Below are 20289 nucleotides of genomic sequence, written 5' to 3'. Positions count from 1 at the left end.
AAAAAAAAACACCCACAGCTGAATAATGAAAGTAATTGCTAGTTCTTTTGCAAGTTGAAAAGTGTAACTATTTATATCTCACAGTATTTTGATTTTGTTCCAGAGCAGATCTAGTTCAATAGTTAAGAAGAAACTGTAGTGGTTGTTATAAGGTAGCCCCTTGTTGGCTGAAAAGAAAAAATAACAAAATGAAACAAAACAAAACAAACCACAAAAAGAATCCCCAGAAATCAAAGTTAATTATTTTAGGATCAGAAGCATCTCACAGCTGATCTTTATCCTCTGGTAGAGTCAGCCTGCTGGAGACATGTCTTCTTTTGGTTAACAATGAACTCACTGTGGAGTATGCCCTTAGAACTCCCTAGTTTATTTAGAGAATTAATTAGCTCACTATGACTACTCCCAACTTTGTTTCAAATGATCCAAACAAGAAACATAGCCTTACTAAAAAGCTGTGAAAAAAAGCAGAATGATTTTTCTTTCACTATACTGAATGGGGCGGGGGTGGGGGGTGGGGGGAGGATAAATCACCCTTTGGAGCTTTAGAATACACTGAAATAGCTGTCAAGTCAGCTCAAACTCCGAGTGACTCCATGGAAGTCAGAGCAGAGCTGAGTTGTTTTGGTTTCCGGTGACGAATCGATCAGTTTATTGCCAAACCATTTTTTTTAGGTAAAAATAATGTAATTTTTTATACTGAATAATTTACAAAGTTTGAATATATGCTAAGAGGAACCACTGACTGGAATGAAACAACCAACGTTTCAGTTAAGAGCTGAGTGTATTAACTAGGAAAGGACTCCATTAGAATTCTCAAAGAGCACATCTGTAATTGTTTTAAAACAAGCTTGCAGATCTGGAGGAGGAAGGTGTGACTTGTTGAACAAATTAAACAATACTCGTGTAGGATACTTAATTTTAAATCTCAGCGGTATTTTAGAATGCCTCAACTTTTTGTAGGAAAGGTTTGACATTTTTTTGAAGATTCTTTGAATGGGCAGCCTATTTCTATGATGTGTTTTGTCCTGCATTGGAAGAAGATAAAGGTGAGAAGTACCACGATTTTGCAACATTTCATTTTGATGAAACACTAAAATAGAAGAAAATTATTATGTCATTTTTCTCCTGTGGGAATAACGTGGATTCAAAAAACAGTAAGCATATTTGGCTACAATATTGAAATTTTTCAATAAAAAATACAAAGGAAAACAATCTCCATTTAACAAAATATTGCTCTGAGCTTATCAGAAACCCTTTTGTATTTTAAGAGTTGGATTGTGAGCGTTTTCTGCTGAAAAATTTAGTCTACAGAAAAGACACTTTGAATGTTTCATTAATGTGAAATGTATTAGTCATAAATGATCTGCTTTAAAGATTGTTGTTGTGTGCCATGGAGTCAGAACCGACCCACAGCTGGCCCCCTGGCAGCTTTTCAGAGGCAGTTAATTGCACAGGAGGAGATTGCCCTGTGGAGTAGCTACTGGTCTCAAACCGTTTGCCTTCAAGATTACAGTGAAGTTTCTTACCACTGGGCCACCAGAGCTCCTTGCTATAAAGATGAATTTATTTTTCTAAATTAAAGAGAATATGACTATATTGGAATAAATACAGTCTTTACAAAAATATTGTCATAATTGAGAGAAAGAGTAAGCTAAAACGCTGAACAAAGTATATGAAAATATAGGAAAAATAGTTTTGCTACTATATTTTTAGTATTTTTGTAATAAAATGTTTCTTTATGAACATGTATGAACTTAAACTATTTTTAATTTTAAAATATTATCAGTTTTTAAATAGTCCTTTTATCAGATCTATTTTAGTTCAGCAATATTTCAAAACCAAGTTTTAAACGAATGATATTGTTAAGAAATTTTACCATTTTAATAATTTAGCTACCAATTTTAAATTAACAATATGCTTATTTTTGTCATTTCATAATTACACTCATCTTATGCTTTATTTATCTAACTTATACCTCTTTCTAATCTACTGAAGTTAGTAACAAAGTTCTTGATGAAACTTTATAAGATATAACTAAAATAAAGTATTAACATCTAAGAGGTGCTTAAATTCCTTTGAATGAATGATTGGATGCATAGTATACCATGGAAGTTCTGAAACTTTGTGCTCCTCTAAAAATAATATTATCTATCCTTATTGCTAAATATGCAATATAGTTTGCCAACTCTCTGATCTTGTTCATGGGATAATTAACCTGTGATCAGGTTTGATCTAACTATTCTGACTTATGCTGACTCTCCATTAGGTTTTTGTTGTTGTTGTTAAGTGCCGTAAAGTCGTAGACAACCATAGTGACCATATGAATGAAAGACCTGAGCACTGTTCATAGAGTTTCCAGAGGCAAGCTATTTCAGAAGTGGATGCCACTCCTGCTTCCAAGCTTGTTTTAATCAGGAAACTCCACCAAACACTGTCCACCATGGGTAACCATTATCACATTTGGCACAGCAGTGTCACAGTGTTTAGCATCACAGCAACCACGAGTTACCTCTGTGCAGCAATGCACAGACCAGTGCTATACCACCTAGAAGAATATTGGACAAAAAACAATTTGAACCCGGCCTGAGGGTTTTTAGTGGCAGTAAATCCTAAAGGAAACAGACTGTCCATCTTACTTTTATGGAGTAACTGTTGACTTCAAACTGATCACATTTTAGTTAGCCACTCAACATATAACCCACTATACCAGCAGAGACAGAGCCTTGGTGGCCTGGAGGATAAGGAGTTGAACAGCTAACCCAATTGTCCATGATTTGAATCCATCAGCTGCTCCATGGGAGAAGGGCAATCTCCTTATGTAGGATTTACTATCTTTGAAAACCCACTGAAAGTTCTGACTCAACAGTTCATAACAAAAACAACATGCCATCACAGGTATTTTAAGTAAAAGTGTAGGCAAAGGAGCAGCCAAACACCTCAATTTTCAATCCCTGCTCCTTTGTGTGCCTAAAAATTGTCCATAAAAACCTGAATCACTTCACTCCGTAGTGATATTTTATTCTTCTGAGAATTTAGAGCTCTAGTACTTCGTCCAATTCTGTTGAACTCTATTACATCACATGATCAAATAGTCACATTGTATGTTTTCTCCTAGACGTTAATCTCCACAAGGATAGTATTTTTATGTCATCATAATGACAGTCATAATTATTTGTAGATTGTAGCCATTCATAAAAGGTGGATCAATACAGTAGGTGCAGCATTGAATTCAGACATGGCAACAATGGTGAGGATGGTACAATATTAAGCAGGATTTCCTTCCTGTTTGAATAAGGCAGCTTAAGAGTCAGAATGGACTCTTTGTTGTTTTGTTTTTACTGTGATTTTACACAATGGCATGTTAGGCAGCATTGAAAAGCAAAATGGAGTCTAGTATCTGACAGCTGGCCCTTAATGAGCTTAGGTTGCATAGTGCTTAAGAGTTTAGTTGCTAACTGAAACATTGGAGGTGTGAAACCACTAACCTCTCTGCAGGAAGAGATGGTAATTACTTCCATTAACCCAACCTTGGAAACACTTTGAGGCAGCTTCACTCTGTGGGATAGATCATTTTAAGATCAAAAACAAACACCAACAAGTGCTAAGAAACAGAAAACACTTTTGGTGTTTTAATCCAGATTTTTCAATGTTTCTTCATGGGTAGATATGATATCTTACACAGTTCCTCACATAATAGTAATTTCAAGAGGTAATTATTTATTAATATAAAAATGGCATCTTCTTCAAGTAGGAGCACTGGTGTCATAGTGGGTTACATTTGGAGTACTAACCAAATGGTCAGTGGTTCAAATCTACTGGCCACTTCCTTGGAGAAAAATGAAGCAGTTAGCTCCTGTTAAGATTACAGCCTTGGAAGCTCTCTAGAAGATTGTTATGGATTAGTTTTTAGTTTGTTTTTATGAAAATGAACAATACTATTTGCTTAAACTTAGCATTGTCAAAACTTTTTATAATTTGAAATATGTGCATTTTTATAGTTAAAAATCTTCTGCACTAACTCAGCAGTGCTTACGTCAATGCCAAAAGTCTAAGAGACCTATTTTGCAAACTCAGAATGTAAGATAAATATAGACTCATCAAAATGCATCTCAAAATGTGTGAATGGAGATATAAATACTACCTTGTATCATTGAGTATCATTTTCAGAAAAGACAGCATATTTTAATAGAGCTTCTGTAAAATTTTCTAAATGTTTGTAAATGCACAACTCTGACTTGGCAGAGTCAATGAAAACATTTCTTACTCAGTTACCAGCTACAGTCTCAAAATGAAAGCTTCATATTTATAGTTTATAATATTATTATATTGGTATTCAACATCTTCGTGCATAAATCAACTGGAATTTAAAAATGGACTTGAACTATTCAGCATTGGTTTATTCTCTCTCTAAGATACAGAAACAAGCTAGCTAAATAATACTAACTCATTGCTATCAATTGAGTCTAACTCATAATGGTTAGATTAGAATAGTTTTTAAGACTGTAAATCTTTGTAGAGGCAGACTGTCACATCTTTGTCTTAGAGTGGCTGATACATTCCAAGTTTTGACTTTACAGTTAACAGATCAATCCTTAGCCACTGCATCAACCGGACTCCTTAGCTAAAAACATGCATACAGAGATACGTATATACATACATATTTGTGTGTATTGTGTACCATTGAATCAGAAGCAGCTCGTAGCTAAAATTCCAAGAGGTTTTGAGAGACTATAAAAGACATGGGAGGAGATTGTCCATCTTTCTCCCAAGAAGTAGTTGGTGGTTTCATACCACAAGCCTTGAGGTTGACTGTGCTAGTCTTTACCCACTGAGCCCCCAGAGCCCCCATACACATATAGGTAGTTGTTGCTATTGTTATGTACTCTTTAATCAGAGCTAAACCATAGCTGACCCTCCTCCAGTGACTGCACATGAGAGGAAGACTGTGGATGAGATGGATTGATACAGTAACTGGGGCAATAGGGGTTGGTGTGTCCTGAGACTGGCTCAGAGCTGCTGCACATAAGGTTGCTATGGGTTGCAGCCGCCTTGACAGCACAAAACAACAGCAACAAATCACACCAAAGGAATTTGCTTATTATTCTTCCACAGAACAGCTAGTGGATTTGAATCATGGCCCTTTGGGTTCACAGTAAAGATCTTTACCTCCAGTCCATCAGAGATTCTTATATGTATATATAGTTTAGAATAATTAAATAAAGATAATTTGTAAAGAAGGATTAAGAGTGTTGACTGTATAATTATTTTGTTATAAGGAAGTAATTACAGTGGTTCTGTGCAAAATGGATGCTGTGTGTCAGAGTGTCAAGAAAGGGCCTGGTTGTGGTTGTAACTGGAGGAGCCTTGGGTCTAGGCCTAGCCTTGGCAGAGTGACTAGTGGGGCAAGGGACCTCTGTTGTGCTTTTGGACCTGCCTAACTCATAGGGGGAGCCCAGGCCAAAAATTAGGAAAAAGCTCCACCTTCTGCCCAGTAGATGTGATGGATGTGCAGAATGCCCTGAATCTAGCAAAAGAAAAGTTTGGCCATGTGGATGTTGCAATCAACTGTGTAGGCATTTCAGTGGCCATGAAGGTATACAACTTAAAGAGGAGGCAAACCCAGACCTAAGAGGACTTCCAGCGAATTCACAATGTGACTCTTACAGGTACTTTCAATGTGATCCACTTGGTGGCTGGAGAGATGGGCCAGAATAAATCGGACCAGAAAGGCCAATGTGGAGTCATTCTCAACACCGCCAGTGTGGCTGCCTTTGAGGGCCAGGTTGGCCGAGCTGCTGGAGGGGCCTAGTGGGCAAGACATTATCCATTGCTCAGGATCTCACACCCGTAGGTATCTGGGTGATGACCATTACTCCGGATCTTTTCCGCACCCCACTATAGACCAACCTCCCAGACAAGGTGCAGAATTTCTTGGCAAGCAGGCATCCTTTTCCAGCTGACTGGGAGACCCTGCTGAGTATGCTCATCTGGTACAGGCCATAATCGAGAGCCCGTTCCTCAATGGAGAGGTCATCCAGCTCGATGATACTATTCTATTACATGCAGCCCTGAAAGGAGAAGACTGACAGACTTCATCTTCCTTTGCACCCCATTCCTTTGGGGGTTTGAGACTCTATTTTGAGAAGAATTTGATGAGCCATTTTATTACTGTGCCCATTAATCACCATCTGTGCCTAATAAAGTCCGTTTTCCCCAGGGTGGGGGAATAGTATATGCTTCACCAGCATGTTGTTGTTGCTCTGTACCATTGAGATGACTATGACTCCTGGTGATTCTATGAACAATAGCTCCCTATTCTGAGCCAGCCTCACCATTTCCAACACAGCTGACCTCATTGCCAGTCAATGTACCAGTACATCGTGTCCAGGGTAGACCTCTCTTGCACTGACCCTCCACCCCTCGAAGCATGATATCTTTCTCCAAGGATCAACCCCTCCTGACAACATGCTGAAAGCATATGAAATAAGGTTTCTCCTCTTTAGTCCAAGGTATGTTCAATACTGATCTCCAATACCAAAACTCAAAGACATTGATTCTTCCTCTGTCATTATTAGTCATTGTCCAGCTCTCAAATGTATGGCAAGAAAGTAAGAAGACCATGGCCTGGACCAGGCACACCTTAGACTTTAGACTGATATCGTGGCTCTTTAACACTCTGGAGAGGTCCTAAACAGATCTTCCCAATGCAACTTGACTTTTGATTTCTTGACTGCTGGACTGAAGTGTGTTGATTGCGGACCCAAGCAAGATGAAATCTTTAACAATTTTCAATCTTATCCTCATTTATCATAATGCTCCCTATTGACCTGGTGAGGAGGAATTTTGTTTTCTTAATCTTGAGATAAGATCCACATTGAATGCTGCAGTTTCTTGATCTTCAGCAGCCAGCACTTCAAGTCCTCCTCAGTTTCTTTGAGCAAGGTTGGATCACATCTGTATAATACGACTGTTGGTGAGTCTTCCTCCAATCCTACTGCCACATTCTTCTTCAAAACTCCATCCTCTCAAATTATCTGTTGGCGTATAGATTATAAAAGTGTGCAGAAAGTTCCCTGATGCACTTATTTCTTGATTTTGAATGATATGAAATATGTTAGCACAAGTTGTATAGATCAACCCTTATAATCTTAGCTATTTAGGCCTATTTTAATTCTATTCATATTTAACTAGAAGCTTAAGTACTTTTTCCACATGTTTCAAACCCATCCTTTTTAATACCTTCCTTTATTTAATAATTTGGACTTAGTTTAAAATTTCATTAGTAATTAATCAGACATTGCCTTCTATGTAGTAATACTGCTTGTTCTTATTGAACTGAGATGCATTTCATTAAGATATTATCTCTTTTCAGAGATTGTAAACTCTATGTTAGCAGGAACTATTTCTTCTTACTTTATTTTTTTAATCTTATTGTGCATCATCTTGTTCCCAGAAGCAATTCTCAAAAATATTTATGTGCCTATTTAAAGCAATAAAATGGTTTCTTTGGAATTTAATTCATATTCTAATGTAGTGCTTAGAGAAGTCACATTGTTAAAGCTTAAAGAGCAGACTTGTTAAAGATAGGCTAGGTTCAAATATGTTTAGTGTTCTTCTGTTGTTATATACAGGCCAGCTGCATTCATCTTACTGAATTTCAGTTTTCTCACAACTAAAGGATGCAAGCTTCTTTATAATGGATTTTGTGATCCTTAAAGCACAATTTTCCTAGCTCTCTTTAAGTGATACACAGAGGATGACTTTATTGAGTAAACATTTGACTTCAGAAACAATGGCTTAGGAAATGATCCTAAATTGTGCATATTTTGTAATGTCCCTTCTCAAGGCCAAGTAATTAGGATCTTCTTTATACAAGTATTTATATTATTGTTATATACTGTCAAGTCCAAACCAATTCATAGCTGATTCGCCAACAGGTTTTCAGGCCCATTAATCACACCAGAGAAGAGTGCTTATCTTTCTTCCAAGAAAAAGCTGGTGGATCTTTGTTGTTGTTGTTATGTGCTGTTGAGTTGCTTGCAACTCATAACATCCCTATGCATAATAGCTCTGAACCCTGCTCTATCTTGGGTCAATCTCCTTGTCTGACATACCTACCCTATTACACCAGTTATTATGTCAGTCCATCTAATCCAGGGTCTTCCTATCCTATGCTGTCCTTTGACCCTTCCAAACATGGTATCACTTTCCAAAGACTGGCTTGCCCTGGCTATATAACTAAAGTATGTGAGACTGAGTCTCAAAAATCTTTACCTTCTAGGAACAACTTGGTCTTATCCTCTGCATGACAGACCTATTAGTTCTCTTGGCAGTTCATGGTATACTCAAAACTCTTTTCCATCACCACGCTCAAAGGCAACAATTCTTCTGGATAATATGCCCATGATGTAGCCAGTATTCTTTGTCAACAACAAATACATCACTCTTAAATGTATCAGTTCCTCCATAGGCTTACTTATTCCTTCTCCATACCTGTACTGTTGTTAGGTGCCATCAAGTTTTGTACAGCTCATAGCAACCTTATGAACAATAGATCTGAACCCTGTTCTATCCTGTGCCAACCTCACAAGCTCTGCTACACTCGAGCCCATTGCTGCAGTCACTGTGTCAATCCACCTGGTTAGGGGTCTTCCTCTTGTTGGCTGTCCCTCTACCGTGTCAAACATAATGTTCTCCAAAGAATAGTTTTTCCTAGCAACTTGCCGTAATTATGCAGGATGAACATTCCCTAAGTATGTAAACATCACCATACTTGCCTCCAAGAAGTATCTACATGATTGAAAATATCCTTACTTTAGACCTCATTGTGACATCTCTGTTTTAGAAGACTTTAAAGACTTTAAAAGAGATATATTGCAACAAATTTACCTAGTATAATATACATTTTAATTTCTTGACTACTACTTCCATATTAATTTCTTGACTACTACTTCCATAGGCTTTGATTTTTGACCAAAGCAAAACTAAATTCTTGGCATCTTCTGCCTTTTCTCAGCTTATTATTATTTTATTTATTGGTCCAATTGTGAGGTAGTTTTGTTATTGTTGTTATTGTCATCATTAATGCATAAACTATATAGAAGTCTTCTTGTCTTTTATTTTCATCAGTAAGTGCTTCAAGACAAGTAGTAGTAGCTTCCAAACACTTAATAAATGTTCAAAGTCAGTAAGTAATTAGTTATATCTTAGTTTTATTACCCTAATAATGATCTTCATAATTCTTTAGCATAGTTGTAGAAGATAATTTGACTGAGATTTTGCACCAAATATTTTTAATATGAATTTATTATATTGTAATGGTATAAACTTTACAGTTGTTTTGTCTAATTAAGGGAAAGAAAACAAAAATAGGTTTGCTTTCTCTTAAATTATCTTACTTTTAAGTATTTCACACATAAGAGGTTGTGGGGAAAAATGGAAAATTTACAACGTAGCTTGCTGAACAAAAACTGATTATATAATAATAGTGAACTCTCCCTTTACATCTCTTTTACTCAGAACCTGACAGCACACCATTTGATTTTAACTGCAGAGGCCTAGCCTTCTCACAGAGTAGTACATGGGATGGAATGTGGAGCTCATTAATCTTCAGTAGACTCAAAATGAACTTTATAACTTGGCAGGATTTTTTTTTTCATAGATAGCTTGATTGAGGCATAATGAGTAAGCTTTCTGTGGTTAAGAAGCCACCCTAGAGACAAAGTAGTTTGCACAATCTTTTGATAGAGATAATGATTAATTTACAGATGCTGACCTATTCAGACTCTAGTAAGCTTTATAAAATCACACTGAATAATTCTAATCTAACACTAGTAGATGTCTTTATAGGCCATTAAAAACTGAGTGTACTGAATCTCCTAGACATGAAAAAATTAGACTTAAATTTAAAATCCCAGAGGAGGAAGAAAAGACTAAGATGGATGTCAAAAGAGACTTTGAATATTGCACTAGAATGCCAAGAAATCAAAACAGGAAAGAAATCAGGAACTTAAAGAGTTGAACAAGAGATATTGAAGGGAAGCTTGGGAATCAAAACAAAGTATTATTGTGAAATGTGCAAAGAGTTGGAGTCAGAAAATAAAAATGGAAAAACTCACTTGTCATTTCTTAAGCTGAAGGAACTGAAGAACAAATTCAAGCATTGAGTTGCATTACTTAAAGATGCTAGGGTACTGAATGATGCAGGAAGAATCAAAAGAAGACAGATATTGTTTAAAATCATTATTGTAGAATGAGTATAAGGATCCAAGGTAGAGGGGGGTGGAAGCAGAGGGATGAAACAATATGATGAGTGGGGAGTGAAGGCAATTGGAAGAATGAGATGTAAAAAGCAATGCATTCAAATTTTTAAATAAACTGGTATAATTATAAAAAAAGAAGATGGAAGGAATACAGAGTCACTGTAGCAAAAACAATTGTCTGACATAGAACAATTGCATGAGATAGCGAAAGGGAAAGAAGCAGTAGTAATAAAGGAGGAAGTTTATGCTCCTCTGAAAGAATTGGCCTAAAATAAGGGCCTTGGAATTGATGGGATACCAACTGAAATATTTCAAAAAACAGATGTACTCATCAGGTTGTGCCAAGAAATCTGGAGCACAGCTCTCTGGCCAACTGACAGCGAGATCCATATTTATTTTCATTCCCACAAAAGAAGATCCAACAGTGTGGGATCATTGAATTGTATCACTAATATTACATGCAAACAAAATCTTGCTGAATATTAGCTAAAAATGACTAGAACAGTATGATGGAGAAATAAAAGCCAGAATTACAGGATGGATTTAGAAGAGGCAATGGCACTAGGGACATCATTGCCAATGTCAGATTGATTTTAACTAAAAGCAGAGAGTACCAGAAGAATGCCTTTTTTTGTGTTTTACTGATTGAGTGCAAAGGCATTTGGCTGTATGTGTCACAACAAATTGTGGCTAAAATTGAGAAGAATAGGATTCCCGGATTACTTGATAGTGCTCATGTGAAACCTATACCTAAACCAGGAAGTTGTTATATGAATACAGCAAGAAAACCCTGTGTGGTTCAAAATCAAGAATGGAGTGTATCAACGATGTATCCTTTCTCCATACCATTTCAATCTATATGCAGAAGAGATCATCCAGGAGGCTGGATATTTTTTTTTAAAGAATATAGCATCAGGATTGAAGGATGACTCCTCAACGGCTACATTAGGCAGATGATACAACCTTGCTCACCAAAACAGAGAACTGGAAATATTTGCTGTAGAAGCTTACGGACTGCAATCCTTAATATAGATAGAATCTCAACATCCAGGAGACAAAGATTCTCACCGACAGGCCATTCAGCAGTATCACAATGAATGGAGGGGAAAAAATTAAATTGTTAACAATTTTATCTTGCACCAGCAGTCACAAATCAAAAGATGAGTTGCTTTAGTAAAGTCAGCTGTCAAGGATCTCTCCAGAATGCTAAAGGGCCACGCTATCAGTCTAGAGACTAAGGTGTACATAATCCAGGCCATGGTCTTCTCAATTGTTTTCTGTATATCTAAAAGCTGGACAATCAATAAGAATCACAGATGAAAAATCAATGCCTTTGAGTTGTGTTGCTGGAGAAGAGTATTGAGCATACCATATACAAACATGTCTGTCCTGGAGAGGGCAAAACCAGCTTGGTCCTTGGATGCAAGGATTTTAAAACTCTGTCTCACATACTTTGGGCATATTGACAGGAGGGACCAGTGCTTAGAGAAGGACATCAAGTTCAGAAGGGAAGAGGGTCTGTGCAGTAGAGGAAAATTCTAGATGACATGAATTGACACATCAGGGAAGAAACTGCCTGTCTTTCTCCTGTGGAACAAATCGTGAATTAAACTGCTCGTCTTTGAGTTGGCAGAACAACCCCTTAACCAATGGCCCTATTGTGATGTTATGTGGCCTCAAAGCATATGCCTTCAGGATAACAGCGCAGCTTCCTGTCATGGAAAAAAAAGAGAGTATGTATTTTCAGATATTTGCCTGTCAGGTACAATTAATTACATTTACTACCTTTTTTATTTTTTAAAAAAAATTCAAAGAAAAATAAGCAATTACACTTGTTTCCCTAAACAAATACAACAAAAAGGTAAAAAAAGTATTTATTTAGGAAAATCAATATTGCTTTATCATTATATAGTAATATTTACTCAAATGTCATGTTACAAATATACAGCAAGCAGGTAAGTGATATAATTTCGACTACACAAAAATATAACTAAGTATAAGTACACCAATTAAAGTTATTAATTTATTCAAAGGAGGAATTTGCTAACTTTCATTCGCTATATAAAGTCTGGAGATTATATATATATATACTTGATTCCTGTGTTATTGATTGCCATTCCAATTTACAATTTAATTTCAATGGCCATATCTTTGTTCTTGTAGTAACTAAATTTCTGTAACTCTGAAAGATTAATTTCTTAATAATAAAAAGTCTATGTCATGGTGTTCAAGATTTTTAAATGTTGTTTTTGCATTTCTTCCTATCTTTACATCTTTCCAACCTTTTAAGCATGCTAATCTATTTGTTTTTATCTGAAATCTCTTTAATGCCTTCTTGACTCTGCAAGTGGTAATACTTTTACATGGAATGCATTCTTTCATTTCTTATTCATCTAACCTTTTCTTACTTTGCTAAAATACACAAGTCAAATTATATACTTCCTTGAGATGACTTACCTGACCAATCTTGATAATGTTGTTCATGTTGCTATCTTGCAAATGTTATTCATATGTCAGTTTTAGAATTCAAGTGTTTAAATACCTAATGCTAAATGCTAAACCATAATGTATATGCAGGGGTAATGTCTCTTAATTGTGATTTATATATTCTTAGAATATATGGAGCAAGTGCTCAAACTCAAACTGTGGTTATTCTTCTCAGTATCTGGCCAGGCCAACCAATGCGTAGCAATGTGCAGGTTTTATACTGCACAACTCAAAAAGTACTATACACATATACATACACATACACATCCATATATATATAGCCTTGACTGAACAAATTGTATTGCTATTTCTTATGATACTCAAGGATCATTAAGAAAAAGCTTATTGAGAAAATTATGAGATAATTGTTTGGTGACTTTTAACATTATCAGAACCCAAAATGGTTATGTCTAATAAAGCACAATTTAATTAAGAAAGAAAAATAAGTTATACCATATAAATAAATAATTTTAGTGGTTTTAAAAAATACACTACACTGTGTATTATTTATATAATGTGTGCTTTAGTTTTATAGGTGGATTTTGGACAATCCATATAAATAATTTATAAATTTATGTAATTTCCCATTTTCTTTTTATACGTACCCATGATCCCAAGGACTGAAGCAACGATGTTTGTCCACCATAACCAACTCAGTCATTTGCCTCAGAGTCTCTGAAGGATTATGGAAGTCATACATTACATTTCATTTCATGGCTATCACTTGCCAACAAGGTTTAAGACAAGTTGGCTTTTTTTTTTTTATGAGAAGATACTAGAAATTTTGCTAGTTTTGCAAATAAAAAATAATTTTGTTTGTTCATTTGGGTTCTTTCAAATCATTGATGTTCATTTCTCAGTCAGACAACTGTATTTTCCAAATAGATTGAAATTTCTAGATTTAAATAGCTTTGTCTACCTATCCGTTAAACTTCTTTATAGCCCATTGCTGATTGATTTATTAAAAAATCATCTTCTTACAAAGATAATAGCTATTGTTTTATTGAAAACCATATCCTTTATACGTGTTAATCTCTCTCTTTTTTAAAGATCCTCCTGCTGTGGAACCAGCATTCCTGGAAATCCGACAAGGTCAGGACAGAAGTGTCACGATGAGCTGCCGGGTCCTAAGAGCCTATCCAATCCGGGTGCTGACCTATGAGTGGCGTTTGGGCAATAAACTACTACGGACTGGTCAGTTTGACTCCCAGGAGTACACAGAGTATCCGGTGAAGAGTCTTTCCAATGAAAACTATGGAATTTATAATTGTAGCATTATGAACGAAGCCGGAGCAGGGAGATGCAGCTTTCTTGTTACCGGTAGGATTCCGAATGTTTTGCTTTTTTTATGTATTTCTCTTTAGATGAAAGTATTTTTGTGGCTGTGCCAACTTGCTAGTAACCACTATTCAACCCATTCTTAAACGCTGTTATCTTTATGGGAACAGAGCGCTACAGTTTCCATAGAGTAGCTGGTAGAGTTTGAATATCTAGTAGGTTAAATTTTGAGTAAGAGGTAACTGCTCACTCACTGTCCTACCAGTATTCATATAAACATGGAAAAGGAAGCACTGTACAAGTACATAGTGTTCTCATTCTATTGTTCTAATGAAGGTATATGTTTGAGCAGATAAGATGTTTGCCTTTGAACTTTGAAATTTATTTGAATTAAAGTTAGCAGTTGCTATGAATTTTATTAGAGTATTTCAGTAATGAGAGTAATAAAAACTGATAATGACTAACTTAGATGAAATTTCAGATATTAATATGAGTTTTATTTTTCCTTCTGCAAGTCTAAATCCCTTACTTCATCTGCAAGAATAATGTTCTTTCTTCCCTCTCTTTGATCTTTATATTCATACCTTTAGTTATTCATTATGAATATTCCATGAATCACCATTTTGTCCCTGGTTTTTCAAGACCCACAAATGATTACATAGAAACCAATCAATTTGTAACTAACATTATAAACTAGGAGAGAAAAGTATCCGTATCTTTATTGTCATAATCCTTTAGATGCACCTTCTGGAAAATAGTCTTAAGTACCTCTTAAGCTATTTTTCATATTTCATAGCTATTTTTATAATAAAAAATTAAACTCTGCATATTTTGAGCTAGAGTTTAGAACTACATTAAAAGAAGTACTTTTTATTGCTATTTTGTTGTGTATGATATATTTTATGCAGTTTTTTTCTCTTATTGCCATATATAATCCAATGAGTATAACTAACTTTATGTAGAAAATAGAGCTGATATGAGTCATATTTACTCGATGGCATCTACCAACAGTAACAAAAGAAAAACAAATGGGGTTTAATATATTTTCTAAAAGTAAATCATAAAATGTTGATTATACATTTTAAAGCTTAACTAAACCATGCTTATTAGTTATATCAGTTCTGCGCTGAGCCTTTTTTTCCCCCTGAAACATATTGGTAACAAAAATATACTGCTTCTTAGCTTCCAAACTAAAGACAGATTAAGACATAGATCTGATCATGCACTTTAGAAATAAGAAGACTGAAAATTCTATGGACAACAGAAAAACTAAATTATTGGTTATAATGCCCAATAATGAGTCCTTCAAATTGGAAGACAGTCAAAATGTGACAGGAGAAAAGCAGGTTGCAGGTTCAAAGTAGGTTCTAATGTAATGACAGAGAAGGAGTCAAGCTTCCACCTAGTAAAAGACCGTCATTTGCTGATGTAGAAAGTTTCAAAGCTAGGAGAAATAGCTGTAGGCATCCAATAATAATTGGACCATAGAATGTAATGCAGCATGACTCTAAGAAAATGAAAAGTTGTAAAAATTGAAATGGACTGTGTAAAGACCAAGAACATTCTAAATATTAATGAGCTGAGATAGTCTTGTTATTGTATACCACCATCAAGTCAGAACTGACTCATCTCTGACCCTCCAATAGGTTTTCAGAAACAGTAAATTACATGGGAGCATATTGCTTGTCTTTCTCCTACAGAGCAGCTGATGGTTTCAAACCATGTAACTTTGCTTTGGCAACACAATTTCTTACCTTTAAGCCACCAGTGCTTTGGGAGGTGGACTGGTACTGGCCATTTTGAATCAGACAATCACATCATCTACTATGCTGGAAATGACAAATTGAAGAAATGGTGTGGCATTCATTGTCAAAAAAGGCAATTTAAAATTTATCTCAATAAAAGGCTGCAGAGGGTAGGATACTCTCCATACAAATACAAAGAATTCATTCCTATTACTACACCTATTATTCAAATATTTGCACCAACCATGAAAGCCAAAGATCAAGAAACTGAGGATTTCTACCAACTTTTGCAATCTGAAAATGATTGTACATGCAATGAAGATGCATTAATAAAAATTGGCAACTTGATTGCAAAAGTTAGAAATAAAGGAGGAGGGCTGGTAATTGGAAAATATGATGTAGGTGAAAGAAGTAAAGCTGGAGATCACATGATATAATTTTATGCAACAAGTAATTTATTCATTGCAAATATCTTTTCCCGTATTTTTATTGGTATTCATACAGTCATTCATATATGTTGTATTTCATACATGTACATTGTTTTACACAATCTTTCATTTGCATTGTGTTTCATTCTGGTACATTGTGTTTTATATAATCATTAATATACATTATATTTTACATAATTAGTTACTATTGATCTATTCTTATTAACACTCCATCTTTTCAAGTCCCCATTGAATCTTTCCTATTCCTCACCCTCCCATCTATCCATCTGCTGTTTTAGTAATTTTCCTCCCACTTTTTTCTGCCCCCTTTTCATTTTTCTCTTCCGGTTTTGAACATTTATACATCACTTTCTCAGTTATCCTTCTATTTTCACAGTAATTTTTTTTAATATAAGTCCATAGGATACGGAGTTATTTCACTCAGCATAACACTCTCTAGACTCTTCTGTTATGTAGTATTTTACAAAATTGTATTTCCATAGTACTGCAAAGTATTTCATTATGTGGTGAATGTACCACAATTTCCTAATCTCTCCATTTGTTGATGGACATTTGAAGTGTTTCCATTTTCTTGCTATTGTGAATAATGCTGCTATGAACATCGGTGTACATATCAGCATATCCCAGTTCTGATTTCCTTCCGGTATATTCCTAGTAATTGAGTAGCTGGGTCATACATTTATTACTTTGTAGCTGGCTTATCTCTATTGTGTGTTTCTCACTGTTTTAATTAGTATAGCACTTTTCTGTCAGTTTGCTGTACTGAAGTAACTTGTGCGTTGCTGCGATGCTGAATAAATGCCACACCAGTATGTCAAATTCCAGAGAGGTCCCCAAGTGGACAGGAACAGCCAAAGCAGCAAGATTGGCCAACTACTTCTGAAATAGTTAGGCTTCTGAAATAGGCTTCTGAAAACCCTATGAATAAAGGAAATGGTCAAAGAATTAGATGTAGAGTCCAAATTGGAAGTCAATCAAAACAAGGACAAATAGCTGTAAACACAGACTGTAGTAATAGGTTTGAATGTATCAAAAATAGTGAGGCTGGCACAGGATAGGACAGAGTTCAGATGTATTGTTTATAGTGTCACTATGAGTTATTCTTGGTGACACTTAACAACAACAAAAACAACATGAAATTTCTAAGTTCAGCTTTGTGAGGAAATGCCAAACTGCCTTCCAGAGAGAGCAGTTGTATTTTTTTGTAATGTCATCAGGAGTGCATGAAAATTTCAGTCTTTCTGGATCCTCTGCAACGTGTATTATTTGCTATCCTGTTATACTTTTTCACTGCTACTAGGAAGAGATGGTATCACATTGTGGTTTTGATTTGCATCTTATCACCAGTGATTTTGAGCATTTTTTTCATGTCTTTTAGCTCTCTAATCTCTCCCTCTATGAAAAGTCTTTCTATGTCTGTAGTTTATTTTTTAGTTGGGTTAGCAGTCTTTTTCTTGTGGAGGCCCTGTAGAATTGTGTAAACTTTCACTATGATACCCTGGTTGAGAGGCAATTGCCAAATGTTTTCCCCCAGTATTTTCATTCTATTGAAAAAGGTTTTGATACATACAAGGACTTGATTTTTAGAAGATCCTATTCCTCAAATTCATCATCTCCTGATTTTGCATTTCTGGCTAAAATTTGGAAACATAACTCTGGTGGCCTAGTTGTAAGAAGTTGTACTGCAATCCCATAGGCATGCAGTTCAAATCCACAAAGTGCTCTGCAGGAGAAAGGTGGGCAGTCTCCTCCTGTATGGTTTATAGCCTCTGAAAACCCACTGGAGGGTCAGGTATGAGTTGGTTTCAACTCAACAGTACACCACCACCACCACCACAACAACATATATATAATAGGCTAGGTCTTTTAAGTCTCTTATTATCTTTATGGTTTGGGGCTTTATCCACAGGTATCTGATCTGATACACCTTGAGTTGATTTTTTGTATATGGTGTGAGATGTGGATCCTGTTTCCGTTTTCTGCAAGTAAATGTCTGGCTTTGCCAGCACCATTTGTTGAAAAGGTTGTCAATTCCCCATTTGACAGATGTTTCTTTGTCAAATACTAACTGACTTTAGTAGATTGTTGATTACTGGATTCTCAATTTTACTCCATTTTCAATTAGTCTATGTGTCTGCCATTGTACCAATACCATACTGGTTAGGTTACTATGGCTGTATAGTAGGTTTTGAGATCAAGGAGTTATTTTCCTCCCACTTTATTTTTATTTTTAGAAGAGCTTTATTTAATCAGGGTCTCTTTTTTCCCAAATAAAACTGCCAATTGCTTTTTTTTTAATCTCCTGGAGAAAGAGCTTAGCATCAGTATGGGACATGTAGGTTGTTTTTGGTAAGATTGTAATTTTCAGAATGTTCAGTTTTCCTGTTTATGAAGAAAAAAATATTTTCCTATTCAGTTAGGTCTTTTATGATTTGTTGCAGTAGTATTTTGTAGCTACTGTATAAATTTTTTTTTTGATAGGTTTTTTGGTTTGTTTTTGGGGGAATGTGTTTGTCTAGTTCAATCAGTTTGGTTCCTCAGGTGAGGTCCATTTGCATAGTCAACATTTATTTGTTTATTTTAAATAGATATTTGCAATGAAAAAATCATTGATTATACAGAATTCTATTATTTTATCCATCACCAAGTCTGTATTTTCCGATGATTGGTTCTTCATGTTCCCAACTTTCACATTCCAGTTACCAGTTGGTTTTTTATTTGATCAATTTCAGACTGCAAAATTTGGTATAAGTCTTTATATTTCCTCCTCTTTGCCTTTAGTTACTATTGTATATATTTGAATGACAGTAGTATCATTTGAATGATAATAGTATTAACAGCTCGTCCTTGTATGTATATGGATAGTATTCTGTCACTCACAATGTTGTATTTCAGGCTGTATCAGTGTTGTGTCATCTGCATAACGCAGGTTGTTGATGAGTGTTCCTCCAATCCTGGTGCCTCATTTCTCCTCATAGAGCCCAGTCTCCTGGATTAGCTGTATTGATTTGCATATGATAATTCATATACATCATGGTTTATATATGTACTTTGTTTTTATGCATGTTGTTTTTGTTCTTATGTGCCGTAAAGTCATTTGCAACTCATAGAGACCCTATGTACAATAGCCCTAAACCCTACTCTATCCTGTGCCAATCGCATGGCCTCTGACACATCCATCCCGACTACCCCAGTCACTTAATCAATCCACCTCATAGAGGGCCTTCCCCTCCTGCGTTGTCCCTCCACCCTACCAAGCATGATGTCCCTCTCCAAGGATCTGTCTCTGCTTACAACATGTCCAAAGTATGTCAGACGAAGCCTTAGAATCCTTGCCTCCAATGAGTAGGCTGGTTTAACCCTCTCCAGGATGAATCTGTTTGTTCTCTTGGCAGTCCAGGGTACATTCAATACTTTTCTCCAGCATCACAGCTCAAAGGCATCAATTCTCCTTTTATCTTCCCTAGTCATTGTCCAACTCTCTGATGCATAACAAGTGATTGCAAAGACCATGGCCTGTATCAGGCGCGCCTTAGTCTCCAAAGAGACACCGTTGCTCGTGAGTACTTTAGAGAGGTCCCTAACAGCAGACTTTCCCATCACAGTACATTTTTTTATTTCCTGGCTGCTGGAGCCAAGAGTATTGATCATGGAGCCAAGCAAACTGAAGCTGTGAACAATCTCAATTTCTTCACCATCCATCCTGATGCTACCAATTAGTCCAGTGGTGAGAATCTTTGTCTTCTTGACATTGAGCCATAGTCCATACTGAAGCCTGCAGTCCTTGACCCTCTGCAGCAAGTGCATGAGGTCCTCCTCAGTTTTGTCAAGCAGGGTTGTGTCATCTGCATAACGCAGACTGTTAATAGATCTTCCACCAATCCTGACGCCACACTTCTCCTCATAGAGCCCGGCCTCTCGGATAATCTGCTCTACCTACAGGTTGAAAAGGTATGGAGATAGGACACATCCCTAGCATACCCCCTTCCCAATTTTGAACCATGCGGTATTACCTTCCTCTGTTCTAACGACTGCTTCTTGGTCCAAGTATAGGTTTCACAATAGCAC

General features: G+C 36.0%; 1 protein-coding gene and 1 pseudogene across 1 annotated transcript in view; both read left to right on the top strand.

Annotated features, from left to right (window-relative positions):
• MDGA2 (MAM domain containing glycosylphosphatidylinositol anchor 2) overlaps nt 1-20289 on the top strand; it is a gene marked incomplete at its 5' end in the record, with an annotated part of 686261 nt that overhangs the window by 522072 nt on the left and 143900 nt on the right. The window contains one exon of the mRNA XM_006896016.1: nt 13800-14069. Coding sequence (XP_006896078.1) covers nt 13800-14069 — 270 coding nt within the window. The remainder of the gene's footprint in view (nt 1-13799; nt 14070-20289) is intronic.
• Nucleotides 5308-6086, top strand: LOC102856923 (annotated as a pseudogene).

The sequence above is a fragment of the Elephantulus edwardii genome, unplaced genomic scaffold (assembly GCF_000299155.1).
Source record: "Elephantulus edwardii isolate Elephantulus edwardi_28Jun2011 unplaced genomic scaffold, EleEdw1.0 scaffold00179, whole genome shotgun sequence".
NCBI classification, from domain to species: Eukaryota; Metazoa; Chordata; class Mammalia; order Macroscelidea; family Macroscelididae; genus Elephantulus; species Elephantulus edwardii.
This window is presented reverse-complemented; position numbering and strand designations above follow the sequence as displayed.